General features: G+C 35.8%; 1 protein-coding gene across 1 annotated transcript; it reads right to left on the reverse strand.

Moving 5' to 3' along the window:
* Nucleotides 1-11,005: 11,005 nt before the first annotated feature.
* Nucleotides 11,006-11,182, reverse strand: LOC118835688 (ATP synthase membrane subunit DAPIT, mitochondrial-like). Its single transcript, XM_036742928.1, has one exon. The coding sequence runs from the start codon at nt 11,180-11,182 to the stop codon at nt 11,006-11,008; it is 177 nt and encodes a 58-aa protein (XP_036598823.1).
* Between the last annotated feature and the right edge of the window lie 7,222 nt (nt 11,183-18,404).

Below are 18,404 nucleotides of genomic sequence, written 5' to 3' on the forward strand. Positions count from 1 at the left end.
AAAAAAGAGAGAAAATAGTATTCTTTGTTCTGCATTGAGACTCCATAGTTCTTCCTCTGGGTGTGGATACCATTTTCCATCATGAGTCTTTTAGTTATCTTAGATCCTTAATTCTGTTTTTTTAAACACTTTTTATTGCTCATCTTCATCCTTTCCATAACATTTGACATTGTTGACCACTCAGTCCTACAGGATGTTCTCTTTTCTCCTGACTTCAGAAATACTGTTCTCTTTTTGTTTATTTCCTATCACTCCTTACTTGTCTTCTCCATTGGCTCTTTATCTTCCTCTCTCCAACCCCTTAAAGTGGATGTTCCCCAGGTTTTTGATTTAGGATTTGTTCTTTTTCTACTTTCACTTTATTGTTCATCTCAGTCACTCTGATAGTTTCAGCTGTCATCTCTATGAAGACAACTCCCTAATTTGTATTCCATCCCTGAATACTCCATTCTGAATTTCAGATCTGCTTTTCCAACTGTTTACCCTGATTCTCCAACTTCCTCTAACACTGAAAGCTAAACTAACTAAGCTTTATAGAATAGAAGACTCTCAGAAGGGGAAGGGACTTCTGTGGTCATCTTATCTATCCCATACCTAAACATGAATCTGTTCTATAATATTCCCAGCAAGTAGTCAGTTAACCTCTACTTGAATACTTCTAAGGATGGGAAACCCTTTACCTCCTGAGGAAGACTCTACTGTAGTACAGCTCTGAATTTTCAGTTTTTCCCTATGTTGAGCCTAATTCTGCCTCTGCAACTTTTACCTGTTGTTCTTAGTTCTCTCCGTTTGGGCAAAGAACTAATCTAACTTTTTCTCCATATGACAATATTTTGAATATTTGAAGGAAGTTAACATCTCCTAAATCTCTCATCCTGAGTTCCTAACTCATATAGCATAGTCTCGCGTCCTCTCACCACCCTGGTCTTAGGACAATTCCAGATCATCAGTTTCTGTTTTCCCTTAAAATGTGGCAACTAGAACTGAACTTATTATTCCAGATATTAACCCTCTTTACAATATTCCTGACCTCTGGCTTCGCTTGATGACTTCTAAGGCCAGAGAACTCATTACCTTGCAAGGCAGCATATTCCATTTTTGGACAGCTCTCAGCATTAGGAAATTATCATTCTGTGCCAAAAATCTGTCTTCTTTTAAATAGCACTCATTAGTCCTACTTCTCCTTCCTAGAGTCATATAGAATGTCAAGTCTCTGCTCCACATGGTGACTCTTCAAATATTTGAACCCGATGGCCATTTCCCTACAGCCTCTCACCTCTATATTTCTTCTTCTATAAGCTAAACTTTCCTGGTTCCTTCAACCTATCCATATCTTATTTGGTTTCCATTACTCTCATCATTTTGGTGGCCTTCCTTAGATCTGACTTTAGTTGGCCAGGGAGGAGTATAATACAATTGTCATCATCTCCTTCCTTCTGTACTTCCATTCTTTGATGGATTTGTGCTCTCGCCAATGTAAATATGTCCTCCAATGATGCAGATCATTGCCTATTAACCCTCTCTCATTCAGTCTGATTGTTATTCGTATCCTATTAATCCTCCAAAGCGGATCCATCTAGAATGCTAAGGGTCTTACTCTAGATCAGTTGGCATTACAGGATTATGTAAGACTCTGTCCTGAGCCTTTTCTTTTCTCTGTCCACATTTACTCTTGTGGTGGTCTCATCAGTTCCCGTGACACCTATTATCATCTCTATACAGGTGGCTCCAGAATCTATATATCCAACCCTCATTTCTCTTGAGCTTTGGTCCTGAGACTCCAACTGCTTGTTGCACATTTCTGTTCTGGATGTCCCATAGACATATCAAACTCAACATATCCAGTCCTGAATTCATTACCTCTTTTCCCAAACCCACACCAGCTCCTAATTTGCCTGTTTCTATTGAAGCTGATTTTTTTGAACAGATATGTAAGATTTTCCCCAATACATTTTGCCTTATTAAACTTGTTCCAACAGCCCAGCCTGATGCTGATACCTAACTATTGATCCTGATGCTGATACCTGACATTTTAGCTATGTCTTTCAGTATTGTGTCACCCATGAAATGGATAAGAGTGCCATCTATGCCTTTATTTAACTCATTGCTTAAAAAAAGTATAGGGTCAAGGACAGGTCCCTGGGACCTTAGTCCACTATAGACTTCTTGCAAAATGACATTGGCCTATCAATAATGGTTCCTTGAGTCCAGCCTATCAGGTGGTTCCAGATCTATCTAACTACAGCTCTATCATGCCCAAAGGCCATTTGGCTGACTTACTGGATGTAGACTATATTCTTTTCTTTTTTCCTATATAAGAAGTATTTACCTGTTCATGGTCTAATAGCATCTTAGTGTTATTCTCCTTAAATCTGCTTTTCCTTCTGACTTCACTATTTCTGTCAATGTCATTATCATTCACATGCTCTTCCATTTTTGAAACCTATTGTTTTTGACTCTTCTTTCTCAAATATAGTTACCAAGTCTTATTGATTTCACCTCTGCAATACCTCCCAATTTACTTTCTTCTTTATATTCCTGTTTCCATAACCATAAAGTACACCCTCATTACCACCTACCTATACTATTTTAATAGCTTCCTAACAATTCTTCCTTGCTCCATTTTCTTCCTCCTCTAAGTCAGTTTTCATGTTGTTGCTATACTAATATTTCTTAGATATTGATATAGTCACGTTATTCTTCTTCTAAAAAATGTTTATTGTGTCCCTATTGCTTAATGAATACATTTCAAGCATTTACTGGCATTCAAAGCTCTTCATAATCTATCAACCTCCTTTATATAGCTTAAACTCTATTTTTCAGCCAAACTAGACTATTCTACTGCTAAACATACCCTATTCTTTCCTGTTTCTCTTTCACATAGAATCATAGGATTTAAAACAAGAAGAGACTGGAGGGATTATCTAGTCCGGCCCCATCATTCTGCAGATTCAATTCAACTGACATGTATTAAGTATCTACTCTGTGGTCAGGGTCTATGTTAGACGTTGGGTATACAACGACAAAAGAATCCCTGCCCTCAGGTAATTTGTTTTCCATAGAGAGGTTAAGGTACTTGGCCAAAAGTCATACTGTTTATAAAAAACAGAACTGGATTTTAAATCTATTTCTTCTAATTGTACTTTAAATTCACATTCAGTAATATTTCTGCCTGGATGTCCCATAGACATGTCAAACTCAACATATCCAGTACCAAATTCATTACCTTTTTCCCCAAACTCACATCAGCTCCCAATTTGTCTATTTCTGTGGAAGCTGTACTTTATCATGATGCTTCATTGTGTTTGCTTACGCTTCTGTGATGCTGGGAATGTCTTCCATTCTCTCGAACTGCTAAATCAATTCTTATTCATTCTTTAAGCTCGGTTCAAATGCCATCTTCTCCATGAAGCCTTCCCTGATGGTACTTTTGGTAATAGCCTTCACCCTTGGACCTCACATAAGTCTTTCTTTTGTCCTTCTTTAGTTCACTTATGTAATATTCTGTATTTTAGTTATTTATGTATTTCTACCCTTACTTCAGGAGGGCAGAGACAATAGCTTATCTAAACCTTCTATTTCCCTCAGTTTCAGGCACAGGTTAAGAACATAGGTACTTACTAAATGTTTGAGTAAATGGAAGAAGACAGTTTTATGTGTGTGTGTGTGTGTGTGTTTATACATGCACACAACTGTCTTCATTCATTTACTGCCTTCATTATATTTATGTGTATACATAGACATATATATATATATAATCTGCTCCCTATAATATAATATACATATACACAAATAATATAAACACAAATATGTGTGAATAAATATTTGTGACAACTTTTATATACACACATATACAGTATTCCATAAACATAAAATAATAATCTCTACATGACTAGTATGGTTCTTCTCTCAGTTTAGCCATGTATACTATACTCTTTCTAAATCTGGAGCTCTTAACTATTTTTATGTCATGGAACACCTCCCTCCCCCACCCCTCTCCCCTGGAGCAGTTTGGTGAAGTCTATAGATCCTTTCTCAGAATTATGTTTTTAAATGCATAAAATAAAATGCATATTATTACAAAAGAAACCAATTATATTGAAATGCAGTTATCAAAATATTTTTTCAAAATCCCAAGAAATTCATGGACCCCAGGTAAGGAACTCTTAGTTTAAACAAACATTTTCTGTTTTTCTGGTTTTTGTTTTAACTTATGACATTAGGAAGTTTCCTCACTGCAAGTTCCTTAATGGAATCAGAACTATGTTTAAAACATTATATAAACTAATGGCATTAAAAACAACATGCATTTCCATATGGAACTGGAATGTGTTCCAATATTGTCATGTTCCTAGGACCTCAGATATAAAAAGAACTTTGGAAGTCATAGGTCTCTTTAACCTCTCGATCTATCACCCTGTGATCTATTCCAATTCATCCCTAAAATCTGAAACACTTTTTACAAAATGCCTGACCTCTGGCTTCTGCCCGATAGCCTCTAAGGCCAGGTAACTTGTTGCCTTTCAAGGCAGCATATTCCATTTTTGGACAGCTTTCATTGTTGGGAAGTTCTTTCTTATTCTGTGCCAAAAATCTGTCTCCCTAAAATTAGCACTCATTAGTCCTACTTCTGCCTCCTAGAGTCATACAGAATGTTGAATCTCTGCTCCACAAAGTGACTGTTCAAATATTTGAACCCAAAGACCATTTCCCTACAGCCTTTCACCTTTGCATTTCTTCTACAGGCGAAACATGTCTTGGTTACTTCAATTTATCCTCATCTTATATGGTTTCCATTCCCCTCTTCATCTTGGTGGCCTTCCTCAGGCTTGACTTTAGCTGGGCTGTGCTCTTCCTGAAATTTGTATCCTGTGATGAACAATTAATTGAAATAGCTGGGGCAGCTAGGTGGCACAGTGAGTAGAGCACTGGCCCTGGAGTCAGGAGGACTTGAGTTCAAATTCAGCCTCAGACACTTGACACACTTACTAGCTGTGTGCCCTTGGGCAAGTCACTTAACCCCAATTGCCTTGCCTTCCCCCCTCAAAAAAAAAAAGAAATAATGATGAGATTGCCATTTTTTTTTGTTATACAGTCTGTATGGGAGATGGCAAAATAAATTACATTGTTTTCTCTGATATACCTATAGGAAAAAATTCTACCTGGATCAACAGGTATTTGTTGAAGTGTTTTGCAATTTGTTTGTTTCTAAAGTTTTATTTGCTGGTGAAGATTTTTATCTAAAAAAGGAGGTAATTTTATCACTTTCTAGTAAATAAAGCTGTAAATCTTTACTTAGTAACAAATGTCTATAGTTGAATCATCTTGAACTATGAGCTTTGATTTCTGAGATGTGATATGTTTGGATATTTTTCTCTTGTTGTTTGATTTTACAATTTTTGTTTAAATATTCCTGACGTGCAGTGATGATAGTTTAAAAAGCAGTTTATGTCATGGGAAGAGAAGTAGGCTCCAGGTTGGAGGATCAGGTCAGTTTCAGCTTTGCTACTGATATGTAACTTTTTTTTTAAATTAAGATATTTTATTTTTAGTTTACAACACTCAGTTCCACACGATTTTGAGTTCCAGATTTTCTTCCCCCCTTTCCCTCCCCCACTGATGTATAACTTTTGACAAGACCCTTCACCTTTCTGGGACTCAGTTATTCCTGTGTGAAATGAATTTTTGGGCCAGACGACCTCTGAGTTCTGATAACCAATGAGTCTGTAATGGCAAACTTAAAAATCCAAATCTATGATTTCATCAGTATACAGAACTCCTTAGGATAGAATTTCCCCCCATTGTTGCACATCAGTAGCCTGTAAATAAGACCTACGGCACAGAGTGGTCAAGTGATCTGCCCAGGATCAAAGAGCTAGATTATATAAGAGACAGGACTTCAGTGCAGGTCTTCTTGGCTACTAAACTCGCCCTTTCCAACCTCTATGCCATATTAACTTTTTAATGGTATGTTCAGTCATTTTTCAGTTGTGTTTGACTCTTCATGACCCCATTTGGGGTTTTCTTGGCAAAGATACTAAAATGGTTTGCCATTTCCTTCTCCAGCTCATTTTACATATGAAGAAACAGGCAAACAGAGCTAAATGACTTGCCCAGGGTCACACAGCTAGTAAGTATCTGAGGCCAGATTTGAACTCATGAAGATGAATCTTCTTGACTCAAGGCCCAGCACTCTGTTTACTGTGCTGCCACGTTGCCCCTTCTTATGGCATACTACTAATAAAACAATGTTATTTCTGTCTGAGTGGTTCTTTAAAATATAAATTAAATTGAGTACAATGGGAGATTCTGATTTTAGGTGGCAAAAATATGTTATGTGTGATAGTCAAAGCCAAAGTAGCTTCCATTTAACAATAATGTTCCAAGTTGTTATTGGTCATTTTAGTCATGTCTGGTTCTTTGTGATACCTTTTGGGATTTTCTTGGCAAAGTTACTAGAATGGTTTGCCATTTTCTTCTCCAGCTTATTTTAAAAATGGGGACTCTGGGGCAAACGGGGTTAAGTGACTTGTCCAGGGTCACACAGCTAATAATTGTCTGAGGCTGGATTTGAACTTACATTTTCCTGACTCCAGGCTTGGTGCTCTTTCTCACTGCCCCATCTTGCTGCTCCTGGTCTGAGTAGTTTATGCTAAAAATTCTTTAATAGTACCTTAAGCAGTAAATAACTAAAGAATATTATGCATAGTATACTAAATCACCCCTGAGGTTCATAGCACTTTCTGTTGTTATTGAAAGCAGTCCAAAGAACAAAAAACATGGAGAACCACTGGACTTGAACCACTACTTCTTAAGATGTGATTAGGTCTGTGACTCATCTAGGTTTTGGTATGAACTAGTATAAAACTCGCTGCTACTTCTAAATTGTCATAATAGCTATTTCTAGTTGCTTTTGTGTATGTACAAAGGCATGAATTAAGAATGCTTAAAATACTGTTCAACAAAATATATTTTATTTGCTCTAACCACTATGCCAATTCATTAGATTAATGGTAAAATGTCAATCATTCATATTTAGAAAAAAGATAGAAAGAAATAAATGTTTTTGTCAGTTTTAATGTATAAATCTATAATATCTAACCTCTAGAGCCAAATGTTAAAGCATTAAGAAATTTTTTTTTCTAATTTTCAGGAGCATTATATTTCATGTCAGTGGTCTGGGTTCAAATGCGGACTTTGTTACTTAGTATCTATTTGACCTTGGGCAAGTTCCTCAGTCCTTCAACCCCTGATCCTCAGTTTCCTCAAATATAAAATGAGGGTCTTGGCCTAGATGGCCATTAAGGCCCTTTTCAGCTTTAAATGTTGGCCTTATGTATGTGTATAGAATTACAGAGTTTTGCAATTAAGAATTAAAACAGCCTCAATCCTGTGATATCAGTTTCAGTAGTTTTTAAAGGAAATAGAGTCCCAGTCATCTCTGTGCTACTTAATAGATAACAATAGAACTCTCTCCTTTTACTCCTGACCCAAAAAGAGCAGTAAGAAGCTATTAATAGAAAAGCTGAGGTCCTAATGTGAGAACATTGACATAATTCATCTGTCTGCAGAAGCAGGATTATTCTACCTTGGTTAGGTCTATTTCTAAGTGTCTCCTTGCCCTCAAACATAATTTAAAATGTCTTTCTCCCCCAAAGATTTCTTCTGTTCCATGTTTAACATAATTTTCCGTGATCATAATTTTATTTCCTTTTTTCCGGTGACAGAGTAATGTATCAAACTACACTATTCTTTCTTTCTTTTTCTGCCATGGAAATTATCGTAAATAATTTCACCTCTTTTTTTTTTTGTTCAGCCATAGAATACAAAGGTTTCTCTCTCAGACCTGCAGACATTCAAGCACTATTTGTTCTCAAATATAACTTTTTCCCTGGTCCCAATTTATTTATAACTTTATGGCAGTGCTCTTCCCAAACTGAATACAATAGAGTTGAACCTTAATTAACTGAAGCATAATTACATAAAATTCCAATTATGTAACATTTCATTATATGATCTGGATTGCCTATTGCACATGATACATTTTTTATTACTAAAGTTTCAATTATATAAACTCTTCCCTTCTCCTCCATATCTTCCTGTGCTTGCCTTCAAGTAATCTAAATTTAGTTTCAGTATTATTGTGGCTTCGGGAGTCTCATAAAGGTAGATTTCCACTGGCAAAGTTAAATGGTGAATTGAGGAGATTACCTAGGTAAATGGGTGGGGGTGGCAAGGAGGAAGAGGAGGGGATATTCCACTTTTGCCTGCTTATTTGAATATAATGGTAAAATTTTCCTGAATTACATGGAAAATTTTCTGAATTTTACACATTGCTCGGTCAGCCAAGACTCTCTAAATTGCGTGGGAGTATAGCCTTCTATCTAGCCTTCTTTTGCATTCTCACATCCCCAGAAAAATTAAATTTGACACTTCATTTTTACCCTTCAGTTTAAGATGTCATTAAAGTGAATTTTGAAATCCAGGAAAGAAAGAGTTAAAGGTATGGAGGAATTAAGGTACAGCTGAGAGAATTGTTATCAAAGGCATATTAAAAGATTAACCAGTTTTGGGGACGAGGAGAGAATTCTCTCAGCTCTGGATGCTGGTCTTAGAGCCATGAATTTGTTTGGATTTTAATTTTTCCATTATAGGAAAAAAATTGTTTACAACAAAATACATAGAGAATAATAGAGTTAGTACGAACATTGCTTATCACATATGACATCTGTCTTTAGAATCACAGAACCTAAAGCTAAAATGGACTTTGCTCTTCTGTTACTGATTGTAGAATTCAATATTCCTAATTTATAGATTATGAAACTAAGATTCAAAGCAGTGAAGCAATTGGTGCTATAGTGGATAGAGCACTGGACTTAGGGTCAGGAAGATCTGAGTTCAAATTCAGTCTCAGGCACTTTCTAGCTATGTAACTCTGGGCAAATCTCCTAACCCTCTGTGTCTTATTTTTCTCATCTATAAAATGACAATAATGTAAATGCTCAACATTATGATTAAGTGAGTTCTCCAAATTTATAGGAGATACCATTGCTTGGGGGAAGGAACACCGGATTTGGAGTCAGTAGTGCTGGGTTCAAATGTTCACTCTGCTACTTGCTACCTGAGTGTCTTGGTCAAGTCTCTTAAACTCTCTGGCCCTTAGCTTCCTTATCTGTGAAATAAAGGGATTAGACTTGATTTCTGAGCTCTAAACCCTACCTTATGAGAAGTTACTTGAGAGCAGAAGTTATATCTTAGTGATTGCTGTTGGATAGCATCTTCTTTGTAGGTCCTTTGTGGGTAATCTGAATATCCATATCACTCAGAATAGCTTAGTCATTCACAGTTAACTCTTTGAACAATATTGCTGTTACTGTATACAACATCGCTTGGCTCTGCTCGTTTCACTCTTCATTATTTTGTGTAAGTCTTTCTGTTTTTCCTAAAATGAACCTGCTCATCATTTCTTACAGCAGAATAATATTCCTTACACTCATATACCACAACTTGTTTAGCCAACCCCCAATTGATGGACATCCCCTCAATTTTCAGTTCTTTGCTACCACAAAGAGAGCAACTATAAATATTTTAGAATGAATAGGTTCTTTTTTCTTTTTCTCCCATCACGTTGAGAAACAGACCTAATAATGTTATTGCTGGGCCGAAGGGTATATACAGTTTTATAACTCTTAGGTCACAATTCTGGGTTGCTTTCCAAAATAGTTGAATGAGTTAACAGTTCTACCAACAATGTATTAGTGTCCCAGTTTTTCTATATCTCCTCCAATGTTTGTCATTTTATCCTTCTATCGTTTTAGCCAATATGATAGCTGTGAGATGGTATCTCAAAGTTGTTTTAATTTGCATTTCTCTGAGCAATAATGATTTAAAGCATTTTTTCATATGACTAGATAGCTTTGATTTCTTTGTCCAAAAACTGCCTGTTCATGTTTTGACCATTTTTCAATTGGAGAATGACTCATATTCTTGTAAATTTGACAAAGTTCTTTATATGTTTGAGATAGGAGACCTTTATCTGAGAAACTGTCTATAAAAATATTCCTTCAATTTTCTGCTTTTCTTCCAATCTTGGTTATGTTGGTTTTACTTGTACAAAACCTTTTAAATTTAATGTAGTCAAAATTATCCATTTTATACCTTATTATGCTCTTTATTTCTTCTTTATTCATAAATTCTTCTCCTATCCATAAATCTGATAGGGAATATGTTCCATGTTCTTCTAATTAACTTGCAATATAATCCTTCTATGTCTAGGTCATGTATTCGTTTTAACCTTATTTTGGTAAATGGTGTGAGATATTAGTCATAGTGTCATATCACATATCTTTGTGATATATTGTAGTCTCCTAGCTGGTATTTTATTTAGGATTTTTGCATCCATATTCAGTAGTGAAATTGTTCTATAATTTTCTTTCTCTGTTTTTGCTCTTCCTGGTTTAGGTATGTATACCATATTTGTTTCACTAAAGGAGGTTGGTAGAACTCATTCTTTGCCTTTTATTCCAAATAATTTATTTAATATTGGAATCCATTGATATTTAAATGTTTGGTAGAGTTCACTTGTAAATCCATGTGGTCCTGATGCTTTTTTCTTAGGAAGCTAATTTATGATCTGTTCATTTTATTTTTCTAAAATAGGTTTATTTATGTATTCTATTTCCTCTTCTGTTAATCTGGGCAATTATGTTTTTGTAAGTATTCTTCCATTTCCCTTTGTTAATTTTTTTGGCATATAATTGGGCAAAATAACTAATTAATTTCATCTTCATTAGTGGTATATTTGCCCTTTTCATTTTTGGTACTAGTGATTTGTTTTTCTTCTCTCTCTTTTTTTTTTTTCTGAGTTCATGTTTTATTTCAAGAAATATAGATTACATGCTAAGTTGACAGCAGGTCCATTAGCCAGGGAACTTGATGATGTACAAAGTATACACATAAACACACACACACACACACACACACACACACACACACTGGGCTCCATTTATGTTGCTTTCACAGCTGGAGTTTTTTTAGACCTTGTCTTGAAGTAAAGTATGAACAAAGCAATTCCTCCATAAGTGGCCAGTACATAGTTCTTTCTGCCATTAAGGGTGTATGAATTGAGGTATTTCTTCAAACCAGTGAAATGATACTGACTGTCAGATTCTGGACCTGCCATAATTGAAATCCTAATTGCAGAAGCTGCCGCAGCTGCTGCCCTTCACTGTCTGCTCTTCTTCTCTCTTTTAAAAAAGTCACATTAACCAATGGTTTATCTATCTTATAAGTTTTTTCATAAAATCAATTTCTAGTTTTATTTATTAACTCAATGGTCTTCTTATATTCAATTTTATTAATCACACCTTTAATTTTTAGGATTTACCATTTGGTGTTTAATTGGGGATTTTAAATTTGCTCTTTTTCTAGTTTTTAAAACTGCATACCCAATTCATTGATCTGGTCTTTCTCTATATTACTGATGTAAGCATTTAGAGGTATAAATTTTCCTCTGATTGCTGCTTTTGCTGTATGCCATAAGTTTTGGTTTATTGTCTCATTGCTATCATTCTCTTTAATAAAATTATTTATTGTTTCTATTACTTGTTCTTTATCCCACTTATTCTTTAAGATTAGGTTATTTAGTCTCCAATTAATTTTTAATCTGTGTTTCTATGGTCCTTTATTAAATGTAACTTTTATTGCATTATGATCTGAAAAAGAAAAATTTAATATTTATGCTTTTCTGCATTTAACTATAAAGTTTCTTATGGCCTAATATGTGGTCATTTTTGTAAAGATGCCATGTGTCACTGAGAAATAGGTACATTCCTTTCTACTCCCATTCATTTCTCTCCAGATGTCTGTCATATCTAGTTTATATAAGATTCTATTCATCTACTTGACTTCTTTCTTATTTATTTTTTGATTAGATTTATCTAATTCTGAGAAGGGAAGGTTGAAATCCCCCACTATTATAGTTTTGCTATCTATTTCTACCTGTAATTCATTTACCTTTTCCTTTAAAAATTTGAATGCTATAACATTTGGTGCATGTATGTTTAGTATTGATATTTCTTTATTATCTATGGTATCTTTTACCACAGTGTAGTTTTCTTGGTTATCTCTTTTAATAAATCCATTTTAGCTTTAATTTTGTCTCAGGTTATGATTGCTTTCCCTGCTTTTTTTTTCTCCATCAGCTGAAGCATAATACATTTTGCTCCAGCCCTTTATTTTTACTCTATATGTGTCTCTCATTTTTAAATGTGTTTCTTTTAAACAACATATTTTCAGGTTCCGGCTTTTCATCCATTCTGCTCTCTGTTTTCATTTTATGGATGAGTTTGTCCCGTTCACATTTAAAGTTATAACTACTAGTTGTGTATTTCCCTCCACCTTATTTTCCTCACCATTTATCCTTCTCTCTCTCTTTTTACCCTATCCCTTCTCCAGAAGTCTGTTATTTCTGACCCCTGCCTCCCCAATCTTTACTCCTTTCTAAAAGTCCTTTCCTTTTCTTGTGCTCTTATCCTTCTATTTCTCTATAAGTTAAGACTTTTATACCCTACTAAAGGTATATGTTATTCCCTCTTTAACTCAGTTCTGATTAGAATACTGTTCCCACACTACCTGTTCTCCACCCTATCCTTTGCTCCACTGTAACAGTTTTTCCATTCACACCTGTTTTGTATGAGATAATTTGCTCCATTTTACCTCTCCCTACCAATTTTATTTTTAACGATCATCCCATCATAATCAACTCAACTCTAAGACTTTTATCTATAGATATTCTTTTGAACTACCCTAGTAATGATGACATTTTTTAAGAGTTACAAATATCACTTTCCCTTATAAGAAGTAAAAGTTTAACCTTAGTAAATCCCTTATACTTAGTTTTTCATGTTTACCTTCTTATGTTTCTCCTAGTTCTTCTAGTCTCCTAGTTCTCCTAGTCAAATTTTCTGTTCAGTTCTGGTCTTTTCCTCAAGAATAAAAGTCCTGTAGTTCATCAAATCTCTATTTTTTACCCTTGCAGGATTACACTAAGCTTTGCTGGGTAGATTATTCGTGGTTGCAAACCCAGATTCTTCGCTCTTTGGAATATTATACTTCATACCCTTTGGTCTTTTAATGTAGAAGCTGCAAAATCTCATGTTATCCTGACTGTAGCTCCACTATATTTAAATTGTTTCTTTCTAGTTGCTTGTATTATTTTCTCCTTGACATGGGAGCTTTGAAACTTAGCTCTAATATTCTTTGAGTTTTCATTTTGGGATCTCTTTTGGGTGGTAATTAGTGATTTTTTTCAATTTTTCTTTTACCTTCTAGTTCTAGAACTTCAGGCCAATTTTCCTTAACAATTTCTTGAAGTATAGTGTCTAGACATTTTTTTTATCATAACTTTCAGGTTGTCTGGCAATTCTTATATTACTTCTCCTCTTTCTGTTTTCCAGGTCAGTAGGTTTGCTAAGATGTTTCACACTCTCTTCTATTTTTTCATTCTTTTGATTTTGTTTTATTATTTCTTGATGTCTAAAGTCATTAACTTCCCCTTGCCAAATTCTAGTTTTTAAGTAGCTATTTTCTTCTCTAAGTTTTTGGATTTTTTTCAAGTAGTTCTTTTCATAATTTCTTGCTTTTCTTTCATTACTCTTATTTCTTTTCCCATTTTTCCTAAGCTTCTCCCATTTGATTTTTAAAGACTTTTTAAAGCTCTTCCAAGAGCTACTTTGGAACTTGTGACCATTTTACATTTTTCTTTGAACCTTTACAAGACACTGTTTTGTTTTCTTCTGAGTGAACCCTGAGCTTTTCTACTACCATAGCAGTTATTTAGGGTTGCATTCTTTCTCTGTTTTTTACTCATTCTTATTTTAAAGTTAGAGTTGGGCTCTTCTTCTGGGGTATCAGGAATAATGTCTCAGACTGTTGTTTTCTGAGCTCTGTCTGGGGGGCCTTTGACCTCTTGCTTCTCCTAATGCTCTATAATCCAAGGCCAGGTGTGGTCACTGCTCCTCCAGCTGATGCCTTGGTCTGTATATACTCAGGTACTCCTTTCTGCCCCTGAATCATAATCAGGGCCCCCAGCACCTCTGCCACTGCAAATGCCCTTGCTCCTTGTGGTCTCTCAGGCTGCTGCCAGTGTCAGCTTGTCCCTCTGCCCCAGAACTGAGACCAGGGACTCCATTCTACTGCCAGTGATCACACCCAGTAGGGCCCCCACTCTTCTGAGACACATGTGTTCCCTCTTCCTTACTTGCAGTCACAGCCTGGGACCCTGTCTAGTCAGCATCCTTGGGCCTTGTGTCCAGCACCAGCAGAAGGCCTCCATAGTCTTCCCCTGATCAACTGCCCAACTGCCCCACTATCAGTGGGGCAAAAGCTCCTGAAGCTGGGGTAGCTAGGTGGCACAGTGAATAGAGCACTGGCCCTGGAGTCAGGAGGACCTGAGTTCAAACTTGGCCTCAGACACTTGACACTTACTACCTGTGTGACCTTGGTCAAGTCACTTAACCCTAATTGCCCTGCCTTTCCTTCTCAAAAAAACAAACCAAAAAAAAAAAAACCTCCTGAAGCTGAGGCTGCCACAACACAGCTGCCCCCAGGGCTTGCTGTTTGTTGCCTGGATGGCACCTGCTCACAGGTATCTGCCATTTAATCAGGCTGGACCACCACCCCAGGAGGCCAGATCTTTCCTAGTCCTAGGAAAGGACTTAGACTGGATGATTGCTTTGCCCTGACTTTTAATTATTTATTCCACTCTAAAGTTTTACTTTGAGGCATTATTTTATTTGGGGAGGAATTTAGGAGAGCCAGGTAGTTTCCTGCCTTGTTCTGTCATCTTTCCACCATTGTCCCTATTTTCAAAAAGGAGAAGGTGGATTCTTTAAAGTATAGGTCAATAAGCTTGTTAATTCTTAGTAAAATATTAGAATTGTTTATTTATATTATTGGTATAAATATTACACATAATATTAACAAACTATTTAAAAGCTGATGTGTAAATAGAGAAAGCGATGTAGTACAGTGGAAAGAGCACTGGGCCTGGAGTCAGAAAGACCTGAGTTTAGATCCAGTAGTAGTTAATTATTATGTGGCCCAGGGCAGTAACTTCTGCTTCAGTTTCCTCAACTATAAAATGGGAAATGGTAATAGCACTTCTGCCCCAGGGTTATCATGAGGATCAAATGAGGTAATATGTGTAAAATGCTTAACACAGGACCTGGCACATAGTAGGCATTTCATAAATGCTTATTTCCTTCATTCCTACTTAATCATTATTAATCATAATTGACAGTCATGGAGTCATTAAGTTACGCCAGACTGACCTCATTTCCTACATTGAGTAAGCGAAACATAGAATCTTAGAACTGGAAGGGAGTTCAGGGTCATCGTGACAAAGTTCAATCTGAATCTTGGACTCTGCCTATAATATCCCTAACAAGTAGTCATTCAACCTTGGGTGAAGACCTTCAGTGAAAAGGAGCTCAGTATCTCCAACCCCACCTCCACCCCACTTTGTGAACCAGTCCATTTTAGGACAATAATTTTCCTTGTATTGAGCTAAAATGTGCCTCCCAGTAACTTCTACCCACTGGTGTTAATTCTGTGCTCTGTGGTCTAGCAGAATAACTCTAACTCCTGTCTGATGAGCTCTTAAACATTTAGAGCTTGTTACCATATCTCTCCTAAGTCTTCTCTTTTTTTTAGCCTAAAAATCTCCATTCCTTGACATAGATTCAAGACGCTTTGCAGTCTTGATGGCCTTCCTTTGAACATGTTTTAGATTGCCAATATATTTTTTATAATGGTATCTAGAATTGTACACAAAACTTGAAACGTGAGGTGAGGAGAATAGAATATTGCAGAACTATCATCTCTCTCTCTCTTCCTCTCTCTCTCTCTCCCCCCATCCCCCTTTCTTCTCAGCATTATTCTTCTATTAACATAGCCTAAGACTGCATTAGCTCTTTTGTTTGCTGCATCTCATTGAATACTCAAATTAAGCATGCAATCCATGCAGCTCACTAAGTATTTTTTATATTAACTTTTTTTAAGATACATTTTTCCACCCTGTATATTTGCAATTAATTTTTAGAACCCAAGGACAGTGTTTTACGTTTCTAACAAATTTTGTTTTGTCAGCTGTGGCCCACCATTCCATTCTCTTGATATCTTTTTAGATCCTGATTCAGTCATCTAAGATATTTATTACATTAAATACAAAGGTAACATACAGATACAAGGAGGTGATATTTCCACTGACTTCTGCACTGGTCAAAGTGTGTTTATGGCATTGTGACTAGTGCTCAGCTTTTCTGGAAGGAAGGACATTAATACTCTGTAACATTTTCAGGTTGTAGGTGACCAGGATGGATGGTAGAATGAAAACTGTTATATTCGTGAATTGGTTGAAGAATCTTGGGAAATGTATTCTGGAGAAGAGAGGCCTCTGGGGATGTAAGATAGTTGTCTTTATTTGAAGGATTGTGCTTCAGAAGAGGGATTTGATTTATTTTCCTTGTCCATAGAGGGCAGAACTAGGACCCATGGGTGGAGAATACAGGGAGGTAGATTTGGGTTCAACATAAGGGAAAACTTCCTGATAATAAGAGCTGTCCAGAAATAGAATGGGTTATTCCAAACTGGACAAACACTAGTCAAGTGATGTACATTGATGGTATACGTTGTACTAGATGACTCCTTTACACTGCCAACATAAATGAATGATATTTTCCATGGACCCTTCCCTGACTATCTTCCTTTGAACTAGTTATTGCCTTCTGACTTCATTGGTTTAGGGAACTCCTAGTAGGGAAACTTTTTCTGGAACAGAACCTGTTATTCAACCTTCAGCCTTAAAAGGATATCCCAGAGCTCTAATAGAATAAGTGACACAGACAGAAAGTGTCAGAGGCAAGATGTGAACCCAATTCTTCTTAACTTCAAGCTCACTTCTCCTATCTCCTATTCCACAATCTCCTACTCTACTCTTGAATTTCTTTAGTATTTATTAATTCAATTACTATTTTATAATATTACCACTATTTGCCCATGTTTCTCACTTCCACTATTGGATGGGTCTGGAGGGCAGAGATTATTATCATTATTCTATTAAGTATTTGTATATTATTATAATTATTAAATTACATATCTATTATTATAAATCTTTGTGTACTCCACTGATTTTAGAATAGTACCATGCATAGGGTATGCACTCTATATTTGGTTGAGTGTATAAATGCCAGATTTTCTTGTGAGGTTCAGAAGACTGGATACATATTAGTTATTCCTTTCTACAAAGTAATCTTTTGTTGAGAAAACAGTGATTACCTGGTTTAAGTAGTATTCAGTATGTCACTGCAACACTTGAGTTTAGAGGTGCTGCCAGAAATGAGTATGAACTCTCAAATTTTGTATCCAACAGGTAGGATGGTCTAATGGAAAGAGCCTCCGATTTTGAGTCTGAAAAAGACTTTGATTATAAATCTGCTTCTTGACTGATCTGCATGTCCTCTGGAGGAGGGAAAGATACTGATGGAGGGGAAAAATAATTCTAGACTTTGTTAATATCTTCCTTTCCCAAAGGCAACTGAGAGAACACCAACAAAACCTGAATAAATGCCTGCTTTCCCAGTGATAAAAAAAAATAATTCTGCTTCTGACATTTCTAAGCTGTGTGTCCGTGGACAAACCACTTAACTTCTCTGAGACTGTTTCCTCATTTGCAAGACAATGATACTGTTAGAATAGAGGAAGTGTGATCTAGTGGGTGTATTGTTGAATCTGAGACTGTAATACTTGAGCATGAATCCTTCCCCAGAGACTTCCTAGTGGTGAGATCATCCAAGTCACTCATTCTCTGAGAATATTTTTTCTCATAAGTAGAATAGGAATAACATATATATATATATATATATATATATATATATACACTTCTTATCTCACGGAGTTGTCATGAGGATTAAATGAGATCTTTACAAAACATTTTGTAAGTGATATATTAAGTGTCACATGTTTCCAAATCATGCTTATTTAAAATAGATTTATATTTAGTATCTACAAAATGTAAGTACATAAATGTAGAAAATATATTTATATATAGAATAATATATTGAACATATAAATATGATATCTTAATACAGGGTGTCTCACAGGTCTTGGTGCAGTTTTAAGCTTTAGTAGGTTAAATTTGCACTAATAGTTTGAGGGCATGGTTTTTGTAATCTTAAAAAATGTGCAATGATTCCCCTCCTGCCACAGGATGATTTAATCATCATCCTTATTCTGTCATACCATTCAATCAGTAAGCTGATCAGTAGCCAGAATGTGGTAACCCTGTGGGAATGAGATTTGATATTTTTAAGTAGTGTATATTTGTAGCAAGATTTAGCAGCAGC

Source organism: Trichosurus vulpecula, chromosome 2, assembly GCF_011100635.1.
Source record: "Trichosurus vulpecula isolate mTriVul1 chromosome 2, mTriVul1.pri, whole genome shotgun sequence".
NCBI lineage: Eukaryota > Metazoa > Chordata > Mammalia > Diprotodontia > Phalangeridae > Trichosurus > Trichosurus vulpecula.

What these genes read in the sequence shown, in the direction of transcription:
- LOC118835688 (XM_036742928.1), bottom strand. Translation starts at nt 11,182, where the DNA reads ATGGCAGGTCCAGAATCTGACAGTCAGTATCATTTCACTGGTTTGAAG.